Source organism: Dendropsophus ebraccatus, chromosome 13 (assembly GCF_027789765.1).
Source record: "Dendropsophus ebraccatus isolate aDenEbr1 chromosome 13, aDenEbr1.pat, whole genome shotgun sequence".
NCBI lineage: Eukaryota > Metazoa > Chordata > Amphibia > Anura > Hylidae > Dendropsophus > Dendropsophus ebraccatus.
The window spans coordinates 21,322,894-21,335,681 of record NC_091466.1 but is presented as its reverse complement, the minus strand read 5'-3'; the positions used below and the strand labels follow the sequence as shown (position 1 = coordinate 21,335,681).

General features: G+C 46.4%; 1 protein-coding gene across 1 annotated transcript in view; it reads right to left on the bottom strand.

Moving 5' to 3' along the window:
- The window catches only part of LOC138770478 (antigen WC1.1-like), an 85,764-nt gene that overhangs the window by 63,301 nt on the left and 9,675 nt on the right, over positions 1-12,788 (bottom strand). The window contains exons 3-4 of the mRNA XM_069949585.1: positions 7,228-7,335; positions 6,818-7,183 (exon numbers count right to left, since the gene is read on the bottom strand). Coding sequence (XP_069805686.1) covers positions 6,818-7,183; positions 7,228-7,335 — 474 coding nt within the window. The remainder of the gene's footprint in view (positions 1-6,817; positions 7,184-7,227; positions 7,336-12,788) is intronic.

Sequence of the window (12,788 nt, the reverse complement as noted above, 5' to 3'; positions counted from 1 at the left end):
CGTGGAGGGTAATAGAGAGGAGGAGGAAGTAGAGGAGGAGAAAGAGGTATACAAATCATGAGAAACCGTGACCGAGGTAGGCCCCGAAATCCTCAGTGTGGGCAGCACATGAGCGGTACCAGGGTCAAACTCTGTCCCAGTCTCCACCAAGTTAAGCCAATGTGCCGTCAGGAAGATATAGCGTCCCTTCCCACCAGCACTTGTCCACGTGTCCGTGGTTAGGTGAACCTTGCCACTGATTGGTCAGGGCATGGATGATGTTATCTGACACGTGCTGGTGTAGGGCTGGGACGGCACACCGTGAAAAGTAGTGGCGGCTGGGGACAGAGTACCAAGAGACTGCCACCGCCACGAGGTTCCTAAAAGCCTCTGTCTCTACCAGCCGATAGGGCAGCATATCCAAGCTCAGCAGTTTGCCTTTGTGCACATTTAGGGCTTGTGCATGCGGGTGAGTGGCAGTGTATTTGCGCTTCCGTTCAAAGGTCTGCTGCAGGGAAATTTGAACGCTGCACTTGGACACCTTGCTGGAGGGTGTGGAGCATAGTGGAGATGAAGGGTTGCGTGTAGGGTGGGAGGCGCTCGTGCCTAGAGCCTGGGCGATGGGACTAACAGAGTGAGCATGTGACACAGGGGAAGGAGCAGGGGTGAGACTTGCACTCATTGAACGGCCTTGGTTCCACTGAATGGGTTGTTTAGCACTCACATGCCTGCGCATGCTGGTTGTGGTTAGTCTGGTAGTTGTGGCTCCCCTGCTGATCCTGGCATGGCACACGTTGCACACTACAGTCCGTCGGTCATCCGCACTTTCTTAAAAAACCTCCAGACTTGGGAACATCTAGACTTGGCCTGCCCAACCCTCTTCTTCCTCCAACCGGTCCTGCGGGTGAACTTGCCTCCCCCTCAGAAGCATTGTCTTTACTAGACTTATCCACCCAGCTCGGGTTAGTCACCTTGTGCTCATCTACCAGCTCTTTCTCCAATTCCTCACTCTGCTTCCCACTTTGAGTTACATCCATGCCAACAACCTCACTGTCTGACAACTGGGTCTCATCGCCATCATCAAACATCTCATCAAACCCCGCTTGCAAGTCCCCACTGTCATCGCCCACTGACTGTGTGAGCTTCATAATTTGGGCACAAGGACAGATCGACTGCGCCGGTTGCTCAGACTGAGGGAAGGGTCCAGAAAGTGTGTTACTGGGAGCATAGTGGTGGTGGATCTGAATCCCTTCTTTCCCTGAAGGGGCCAGGCTGTGGGGAAGGAGGCTGAGCTGCTGGAGCAAGGGTTCCACTCCCTTGGGTAGCGTGGGTGGACTACGTGGAAGACTAGGTGGTGTATAAGTTACTGGACACATTATCCGCTATCCACGTGATCATCTGTTCACACTGCTGCGGTTTCAATATCGGTCTACCATGAGACCCCGTTAGTTGGGTGAAGAAGCTAGGGAGTGAACGTCTACGGTGTTCCACTGCTCCCTCCTTAACTGCTGTCTTACCCTGCCATGAAACACAGTCTCTGCCAACTGCATCTCTTGGAACCCCACGCCCTCGTCCTTGTTTCGACCCTTACCCCTGGGGTTCACAATTTTATGGACACTGCACAGTATGGAGCTTAGATATGCCTTGAGTAAGAAATACAAAAATAAAAAAAAATATACTAGTGGTCCCACTAGTTTTTGGGGGGCTGTGGGATACATTCTGTTGGTGGCTGCCCCTACAGTATACACACTCTGTGACACCCCCTTTACACTGTGCAAGCCAAGCAGTAGTGAACTTAGATATGCCTTGTGTAAGAAATACAGAAATCAGAAAATATAGTAGGGCCCACTAGTTTTGGGGGGCTGTGAGATACAATCTGGTGGTGGCTGCACCGATACACTCTGTGACACCCCCTTTACTTTCTGCAAGCATTAGTGAACTTAAATATGGCTTGAGTAAGAAATATAGAAATCTGGAAATATACTAGTGGTCCCACTAGTTTTTGGGGGGCTGTGAGATACAATCTGGTGGTGGCTGCACCAATACACTCTGTGACACCCCTTTTACACACTGCAAGCAGTAGTGAACTTAACCCCTTAACATCACAGGGCGTATATTTATGCCCAGTGGCTGCCTCGGGAAGGTCCGGGGTGCCGCTTGTAGCCCGGAACCGCGGCTATTAGTGCCGTGCCCACTAATAAAGTAATCAGATGCAGCTGTCAAAGTTGACAGCTGCATCTGATTACTTATGCAGCCCAATCAGTGGTGGTATAGGGGCGGAGATCACCCCCACCCCCCGGGACGTTGTCCCGGAGGAGCCATCTCCGTGTCTGCTGCTGGTCGGGGTCTGCGCCCCAATGGCGCTGATCCTGGCTTGGCACTTGAATGCTTTCGGCTGCAGCAGCCGAAAGCAATCGAGTGCCTATCTCATTGATCTATGCTGTATTACTATATACAGCATAGATCAATGAGAGATCAGTGTGCTTATACTAGAAGTCCCCCAGGGGGGCTTCTAGTATAAGTGTAAAAGAAAAAAAAAAGTGTTATTATTAGTAAAAAAAAAAAAAAAACCCTCCCCTAATAAAAGTTTGAATCACCCCCCTTTTCCCATGTTATAAATAAAAATAAACAAATAAATAAATGTTTGGTATCGCAGTGTGTGTAATCGCCCAAATCATTAATTTATCATATTTCTGATCTCGCACGGTAAACGGCGCAAGCGCCAAAAATTCCCAAAGTGAGAAATTGTGCATTTTTTGGTCACATCAAATCCAGAAAAATTGTAATAAAAAGTGATCAAAAAGTCACATATGCACAGTCAAGGTATATATAGAAAGAACACATTATGGCGCAAAAAATAACACCTCACACAGCCCCATAAACCAAAGGATAAAAGCGCTATAAGCCTGGGAATGGTGCGATAAGGAACATATATTTGTTAACAATGGTTTGAATTTTTTACAAGCCATCACATAATATAAAGGTTATACATGTTACATATTGTTTTAATCGTAACGACTTGAGTAAAATATATAACAAGTCAGTTTTACCCCAGTGGGAACAACGCAAAAACAAATACCCCCCAAATATGTTTTTTTTTTTTTTTTTTTCAATTTCACCACATTGAATTTTTTTCAATTTCACCACACATTGAAATTTTTTTTTGTTTTGCAGTGTACTTTATTAACCACCAGACGACCCATGACGTAACTCTACGTCCTGGGTGTTTCTCCCGCTATGAAGCGCGCTTCATAGGAGGTGGGGGCTGGCTGCAGTGAGCAGCCGGGACCTCACCGGTAATGACACACTGCAGCGATCGCGCTGCCGCGTGTCATTAACCCCTTAAACGCCGCGACCGCAGCGCGACCGCAGCGTTTAAGTGTAAGTGACAGGGGGAGTCCCCTGTCACTTACCGATCGGGACCCCCGCAGTGTGACTGCGGGGGTCCTGATCGTTGAAACGGACCGCCGGAGGTCTCTCACCTGCCTCCGTGCGGTCCGATCGGCGATCTGCTACACTGAGCCTGCACAGACAGGCTAAATAAGCAGATCGCCGATAACACTGATCAATGCTATGCCTATGGCATAGCAATCATCAGTGTAGAAATCAAACTATTGTATGTAAAAGTCCCCCAAAGGGACTTCAAATGTGTAAAAAAAAAGGTCAAAACTACCCCAAAACCCCTCCCCCAATAAAATCATTGAGCACCCAGAAAACCATTACAAGTCAATGAGGAAGCAAGTGAGCCTCCCAAAAATTAGGCCAGAAGCAGCATGGCATTGAGCACCCAGAGAACCATTACAAGTAAGTGAGGAAGCAAGTGAGCCTCCCAAAAATTAGGCCAGACACAGCAGGGCCTTGAACACACAGACAACCATTACAAGTCAATGAGGAAGCAAGTGAGCCTCCCAAAAATTAGGCCAAAAGCAGCATGGCATTGAGCGCCCAGTGAACCATTACAAGTCAGTGAGGAAGCAAGTGAGCCTCCCAAAAATTGGAGTGAGTCCAGGGGCTGGGATATGTAGTAAACATAAACCCGGGTGCTGACAGCTAACTAGCTAGGCCAGTTGTCCATCAGCACTCACCATCAAGGCTACACTTGATGCCTCTCGACCGGGGGTGGTGAGGCCCCGGCCACGACTACAAAAAAATAAAAATAAAACAGCAGGCTGGTTGGCGGGACGCGATCGGCGGGCCACCGGCAACCAGTCCCGCTCCTCCGCAGACGTAGTGTGACGTCAGAGCATAGCAGTGAGGACACAGAGAACAATACAGTCTGCTAAAGAGGCCACGGAATTTAATCAAATACACTTTCAATCCTTTAAAGAGTCTCTAAGAGACGGCAAGTGCGGTAGCCTGTGTATTAAAAAGACCTGGTCAATCCTGCCTTCAAAAAGGCTACTACAACATCCAAGGAAGGAAAGAAGCTACTGGTAAAAGGCCTGGCCAATCCTGCCTTCAAAACAGTTAAAACATCCAAGAAAGGTAGAAGGTGCTGTTCAGCAGTTTGAGCACCGCCTGTTGGCGCTTACTCACGGCAGTGCTGCTGCGCCTAAAACTAAAATAGCCAGATTATTGCTACATTTAGCCTCACACCCTCTTGCAGTTGTGCGTGAAAAGGCATCTCTTTGCAGGTAGGGATGAAGAATAACAATACAGTCTTCTTAAGAGGCCCCGAGCTAAAAAATGAAATGAGAACCCTCGCAAGTTGACATCCACAGATTATGTGGTTCGAAATGGATAACAGAAGGATGCTAAATTAGGATTTACCATTATCACTGTCTGTTCCTTTGAACAGTGACGTGTATCTTGGAGATACAATAGATGACCAGACAGCCCTGCAAAATTGCACTTGAATTGAAGTCGATTTGATTTTAAAATTTATATTGAAGGTTAGAAAATAAAAAAACATAAAGTGGCCATTAGCGGCCTTTAAATGAGGCAGGCGTGGAACCTCACAAAAATTAGGCATGACACAGTAGAGTAAGAGTAAGAAAAAAAAAAAAATAGCTGGCTGGTTGGCGGGGGCGCGATCGGCAGGCCCCCGGCAACCAATGCCGCTCCTCCGCAGACGTAGTGGGATGTCAGAGCATGGCAGTGAGGACACAGAGAACAACGAGGCAAGGGCAGGCACACCAGTAGTCTACATGGATGCCAGTTAAGGCCCAGCAACAATGAGGCAAGGGCAGGCACACCAGTAGTCTACATGGATGCCAGAGGTAGGCATATGGCCCACAAATCATTTGGTACGAAATGGACAAAACAATGAGGCAAAATTAGGGACGCCAGTAAACTTTAAGCCCAGCAGTAGTCGCCTTGACGGTGCTATCTGGTATGGGCAACAACTCTACACACTTTGTCACCCCAATACAATGAGCAGTGAAGTAAGTTCTATGCAGGATGCACTACATATCCCAGCTATACAGGGCAGTACACACTAGTTTAGGGGGGGGGGGGGGGGGGGGCTTGACGGTGCTATCTGTTATAAGCAACAACTGTACACATTTTGTCACCCCAATACAATGAGCAGTGAAGTAAGTTCTATGCAGGATGCACTACAAATCCCAGCTATACAGTGCAGTACACACTAGTTTAGGGGGGGATTGACGGCGCTATCTGGTATGGGCAACAACTGTACACACTTTGTCACCCCAATACAATGAGCAGTGAAGTAAGTTCTATGCAGGATGCACTACAAATCCCAGCTATACAGTGCAGTACACCAGGACCACCAGCCCCAAAATCAAAAAGGAGTACACTAAGCACTTCTTAGGGGTCTGTATGCAACACCTAATGCCCCCTTTCTGCCAGCAGCCGGTCACCTTAGTGTGCTGGTTAAATCGCGATAGCAGCACTGCAACTCCCAGCCAGCAGTCTGAAGTAATAGTATTAATAAAAGCTTTTAGCCCTGATAAGGTCTGTTTGTTTATATTGCTAGTATATACCCTGCCTACTGGGATGCTAAATCCTACACTGACACTCTCCCTGACCAGCAGCAGCTCTCTCCCTGATCTCTCACAGCATGCGTCTGAAGCCAGCACTGCCGGCGCCGAGCTTTATATGGCTGGGTCATCTGATCTGGCCAACCAATCCCTGCTATCGACATGTATGGGTCCCACGTCATTGCAGGATGTACCAAAGAGTCTCCTACATGTTTATTGGCTGAGGAATAGCGCCCAAACTTACAGGAAACAGATGATGAGATTTTCTCGAGTATCGCCAGATGTTGGTCCAAGTAACCATCGAGTACCCGAATGCTTGATCGAGTACCAAGCTCGGATGATCTTTAGGCTATGTTCACACTACGTAACAGACCGGCCATTCTGTGACCCCGGCTGGATGATCCATCCGGCCGCAGAGCACTGATGCGGGCGCATCAGCGTGCGCCCGCATCAGAGCTTCCCATAGTCGCTTGCTTTAGCCGCTTGCTTCACTGTGTAAACTGACAGGTCTTTCTGCGGACGGAATTCACTGAATTCCGGGCACAGAAAACTGACATGTCAAATTTTTCCGGCGCCGCATGGGATCCCGGCCGGAGCGTATACGATGTGTGTACGCTCTGGACGGGATCCCATTTCACATAAGGGTATGGTCAACCCCTCAAAAATACGGCCGTAGTTTTGCGGACAGAACTACGGCCGTAGTTTTACGTAGTGTGAACATAGCCTTATACTGTACATTATATGGTAACATAAAGGGTACCAATAAAATTTCCAATGTGTGCCATAAAAAGCCTCTCTATGGCTTTGTTGATGGCTTATAGAGTGCAAAGAGAAGAAATAGCACTTAATTGAGAAAGGTTTTATATATAATATGAATAACTGTGTGGAATTCTTACCTGAACATATTACACCTGCATAAAAATTTTTATAACAGTTATAGACACCAATGTCATCTTCTGGACAGCTCTTTATATTTGTTTCATTTCCTCTACATTGTAACCCTTTCAGCCAGGTGTCTCTAGTTGCTTCCCCAAAATCGTCTCCACGTGTAACTTGGACTACAGAACCACAACCCAGCTGCTTACAGATCACTTCTGCATCTGCATTATTGTATAAGTGACCACAGATAGTCCTCCATCTTCCTGCACGGTACATCTCCACTCTTCCAGCACATGGACTGGCAGCACTCACAAGTCTCAGCTCATTCGTTTCTGCATAAAAAAAATACAAACAATATTCATTTGTATTATATTCATACAAATCTCTTTTCATTATGTAACATTCTAGTTTCCGTACTTCCATTAACTCCATATCCTTTTATCAGATGCTCCAGTAACAGAACAATGTGTCAGTTGGGTCTCATCTCCTTTATAATTTCCTTTCAGATACACCTGACCATTTATAGTTGTTGGCGCTGTAAAAATAACTGAGGCCGTTCTCACACCTTATTTGTGTATATTTGCCAAATGTATCAGGGAATCTCCCAATGCATAAAATAAATATATAGCAATAAAGGCTAAAAGATTGTCATAGTTTTTATTTAATTTGTGTATTTGGTCTATTTCATAGAGCAGGATCAAGTGAAGAAAAAAACACACTGCATGGAATTTTAACATGGGAGTCACAGTATGACAGATGCCATTAAGTAGAGTCTGGTATAGTTGTAGAAGACGGCACTCTGTCAGGGTGATGGTGCTCGTGGTAGGACTTGCCCCAGAACAGTAGAAGAATAGATCCCGGCACACATCAAGTAGAATTCTGCTTAGTTATTGGTGCAATATATACAGGAGGACGCGTTTCGGCTAGATAGCCTTCATCAGCTCAATGTATAGTGGTTACAGGCCGGTTTAAATAGCAAAAAGACCACCGAATGCAAGAGGTGTGGTCAGGCGGTGACGTCACAGTGACGCTCCAATGTAAACAAACAAGCATGTTAAGGTACATACAGCAATTATGCAAAAAACGTCCAAAACACAAGTGAACTAAGTGAAGACAAGGATCGGGGGGAAGGGGAGAAGATATAGACCATTGCAAATACATAAATAAACACAAGCAGCTGTGATGAGTCCTGCGGGGATGCCGTGTTAGTGTGCCGCTTGCCGGAGAAGCGCTGGACTAGCGCATGCACAGTCTGAAGATACGGCCGATGTGCGGATACCGGCAGCAACTAAGTATCTATTTGCAGACAATTTGTAAACAATCAGTGAAATCCAATGTGGTACGTGCGGCAACACTATTACAGTCTCTGAGGATGGATGAAGGCGGCATCACAGGGTCCAATAGGCAAGTAAATGGGCTCCTGGTCTAGGAGCGTGCATATATAGTGGCTGCATCAGATGATAAACCGGCCTGTAACCACTATACATTGAGCTGATGAAGGCTATCTAGCCGAAACGCGTCCTCCTGTATATTTTGCACCAATAAACTAAGCAGAATTCTACTTGATGTGTGCCGGGATCTATTCTTCTACTAAGTAGAGTCTGGTATAGCCATACAGCTGTGGTATATGTGTCGCGCAGCATGAAAAGAGCCTGACCCAACTGTATGACCACAATGTAACTCTCTGCACACAGTCTGAGCCTCATTGGTGACAAAAAGCAAATTATTGTAAAATGTATTATTTGGCCTTTTTGCACTTTTGGGACCTTTTCTGTTTGGTCTTGCCTCAAAATATTTTTGTGGCGAACCTAAAAATAAAACAGCAAAAGGCTTTCAAAAACCATTTCATGTAAGTTTTTTTTTAAATTATATTTTATTCAGGTTTTATCAATTTACAACAAACCAATAAAAATGTAGAAACTATTTAGATTTTCTCTAAGAATTATATGGAGGCCCTATTACATGAAGCGATTAACAGCTGTATTGGTATTATGTCTGATAATCACTTTGTTTTATAGGAGACAACGATCAGCCAGTGTTGGCTGATCGTTGTCTGTCGTAGTCTTTCAACAAGTTGAAAGACAAACGACTAGGATAACAACGATCTGCTGCCACCTCCCCGTGCAATAGGAGCGGTAGCAGCAGCAGACCGCTGATATCTCCTACAGGCTCCTCGGATCCCCCCCCCCTGCTGCTCCCCGCACCCCCTCCCTGCACTTACCCGCTCGCTGACGACGCATGTAAAAGCTCCAACAGCAAGCGGGGAATGAGAAGCAAGCAAGCGCTGATCTGACAGGTCAGTGTTTGCTTGCTTCCGGAGATCACCCCAAGTAAAGGGGGCTTAAAACTGCATTAGCCACAGAAGATTTTCGGCAGAAAAAGACCACTTGATCCATCTAGTCTGACCTTTAAGTAATTCCTTTCTTATTATGTTAGGATAGATTAAGGCCAGATTAACTTTACCATAGGCCCCTGGACAGTTCACCAAGCCTGGGCCCCTTACCCCACTGGAACTATGGCAGCACTAGTGTGGTGTTAATAGTACAGGATAGAAAATGTCATGATGCCCTGATTTGTGCAAAATTGTGGGGGGAAAAAAGGAGCAATTTGTTGCAAATCATGGTAGACTATTGAAAGTCTTTTTGGGTGGCCATGGGCCCCCCAGGAGCTCAGGGCCCTGGGCTACTGCCAAAAAAAGACCTATTATAATCTGCTACTGGATAGATTGAATCTCTAAATCCAAATGTGTTGGAGCTGTAGTCTAGGGGTAATTCACTTGTTTAGAGACCTGCCAGAAGTTCATTCTTTGGTTCAAATTCCTGTTGAAAATAAGTGGATGGCCTCCATTTAATCGCAAATAATTGCCGTTGTTTCGGCAGGTGGTGCAGTTATTGTGACAAAAAAATTTTTTAAACTTGCAACCCTGTGTCAAATTTACGTGGCCTAGAGTGTCTATGCCCTAGGCTTGCACCGTCTCTCCATCCCCCCTCCTCTTTATCGTTAGGAATGCCCCAGGCACTTTTTCTCCTATTCATCACTCGTCTAAACACTGCACAGATGCCTTAATGATCCAGCATATGTACAGTGTTCAGACAAGTGATGATTAGGAGAAATCCTGGCAGGGGCATTCCTAATGATGAGAAGGGCGAGGAGGAGGGATGGAGGTAAGGTACAAGCGGTTGGGGGGGGGGCAGATTGTGGGTAGAGTCACTTTTAAAAATCATAAAATAGTGAGAAGAAAGAAATAAAGATCTACATTTAATTTCCATCAGGGGTTCTGAACCAAAGGATGAACTGCTGACAGGTCTCTAGACAAGTGAGTTACCCCTATACCACAGCTCCAACACTTTTGGGTTCAGAGATTCAAGTACACCTAGAGCTTTTTTTCCCCAGAAATAAACTGCCTACAGAGGACTGATCTGCAATCAGAGAAACTGGCTGACAGCTGGGAAAGTAGGTGGCTGGGCTGCTTTGATTATTTATGGAGAAGAGGGAGGAGGAAGGAGTAGTGAGATGTACCAGAGTATGCCACAAACAACTTCTCTTTGATTCTTCATTACAGTACAATTGGGCATAATCCACTGCACAGACAAATTATCACAAGGCACCATGATTACTAGGGGACTGCTAGCTACAGCACACTTTAAGTAGGACCCAGGAGCTCCCTTTAAGTCCTCCTTGTGACGAGATGCTCCAGACAAGTACCCCCAAGTTTGCAATGGGTTATAAATAGAGATGAGCGAACCAGCCGGATTTCTGGTTCGTATGAATAAGAAATCTTGGCGTCTGACTCCCTCTGTCTGCCGGCTCCGTGCAACGGGTGGATACATCGTAAGGAACGCCTGGAAAACTGGGATACAGCCAATGTTCCTTACGATGTATCCACCCGCCGCACGGAGCCGGCAGACAGCGGCAGTCAGACGACGAATCATACGAACCAGAAATCCGGCTGGTTCGCTCATCTCTAGTTATAAATAGAGATGAGCGAACCTCGAGCATGTTCGAGTCTATCCGAACCCGAGCATTCGGTATAGCGGGGGCTGCTGAACTTGGATAAAGCCGTAAGGCTATGTGGAAAACATATCCATGTATTAATGTTTTACAGACAGCTTTAAGCGCAATTATACTTTCAGTAGCCAAAAAATGAAATTCCTCAAATAAAAAGACCACGTGTTACCTTTTAAAAAGAGCCCTAAACTGTGTTGATAGTGTGTACGCTCGCTGAGATATCCCCAGTTGTTTGGCTCAGAAGAATAAATGAATTTTTCTCCTGGCTGACTGGAAGTGGGCGTGGCCTATCCATCATCTCCCTGGCTGCGTCCCTCCATTCACTGAGCAGCACCTTAGCAGATGTATCACACATAGCAGGATCAGATAGAGCCCCAGCATACAGTATCACAATGTAAGATTAGATACAGAGCTCCAGCAGATGGTATCACACACAGTGGGATTAGATACAGTCATCTGCTCCCATTACACTGTAGGATAATGTCAGCCATGGAGGTGGGGGCACCTGCTGCAGACATCTGATAGTGAATGTTGTATGTACTATGGAAGGACTACAGCTGTGTTGTGCTGGGACTTGTAGTCCTCCCCTCAGTGACTCACCCACTCTCCCTCATGCAGTACATTGTAATCATGGTGGCATGCCCCCCCTGGGTGAAGCACTGAGTACTTGTCCCTCCATCCAGCTCTTCCCCTGTGCTGCTGCTCTCACACACAACACCCTCAGCTCTGCTTAGTCACCTCTGTGAGGGGAGAGGGGAGAATTTGCTGCTAAGAGGTGGGGAGGAGGTTTTGTTTCTGTTTCTCTCTGTGTCAGGGCTGTTATCTGATGCTGCTGTCAGAGTCTGTACACTCAGGACGGATCTGCAGGGAGGGGCGTGTCCAGCAGGAATGCAGAAATAAGTCAGAGCCAGACAGAGCTGTAAGGGGATAATCAGCCTTCTGTATTTAAAAAACTGTTCATTTTAGGTTATTAATGTATATTGCAAAAAGTCTTATCATGACCTAAGCTAACTAAAACTGAAAGGTCAAAATATTTTATAGTTGCGCTTTAAGAGCTTTATCCAACTTCAGCAGCCCCCGCTATGCCGAATGCTCGGGTTCGGATAGACTCGAGCATGCTCGAGGTTCGCTCATCTCTAGGTATAAACGTTAACTTAAAGTGAATGTACCATCAGGCCCAAGCTGAAGCACTGGAGGCGGGCCAATCCACCCCAGTGGGAGAATACCCAGCCCCTCTATGATGCGGCTCCATTAGAATCAATGGAACCTATCACAGAGGGTGGGTCGTCCTGGGCCTGATGGTACATTCCCTTTAATAAGGCTAAAATCACACTGCCGCCATAGGCTCTGTATAACATCTCTGTCAGCAGTTCATTCCCAGATCACATAACCCTTAACAATGCAACATTACCCAGTTGTAATGTCAAGTAATAATAACGCGTAGTGAAGAAATATTTTCCCATGTGGCCTGAAAAATGCCCCATAACCATTAATAATGCCCCCTTCCCCAATAATAATGTCCCCTGTGACAAGTTATAATACCCACATTGTAGCAAGAGTGCTCCCTGCAGCTAGATACAATGCTCCCTGTAACTTTTAGACAAAAATGTCCCATATAGCCAGTAGAGATGAGCAAACCGGTTCGGCCGGTATGGGATCCGAGTCGGATTTTCCAAAAAGTCCGAGCCTGATCGGATTCAGATTTTTCCAAGTCTGCTCCGAATTTTTCTTTTTTTCTTGCTTTCTAAAATGGCAGCTGCCATTTTAGAAAGCAGGAAGTGTTCAGGGCAGGAGAAGCGATTTCCCATGATGCCCGGAACACATCCAATTAGCAGGGATGTTGCACTAGCCCACCCCCTGTGACGTCGGTATAGCTTTAAGAGGAGCAGTCATATGACCGCACAACGCAGTCTGCAGAGAGAGAGGAAGGAAACTGTTACCAGCGCACACAGCTCGTCAGTGACAAAACGCTGTTAATTG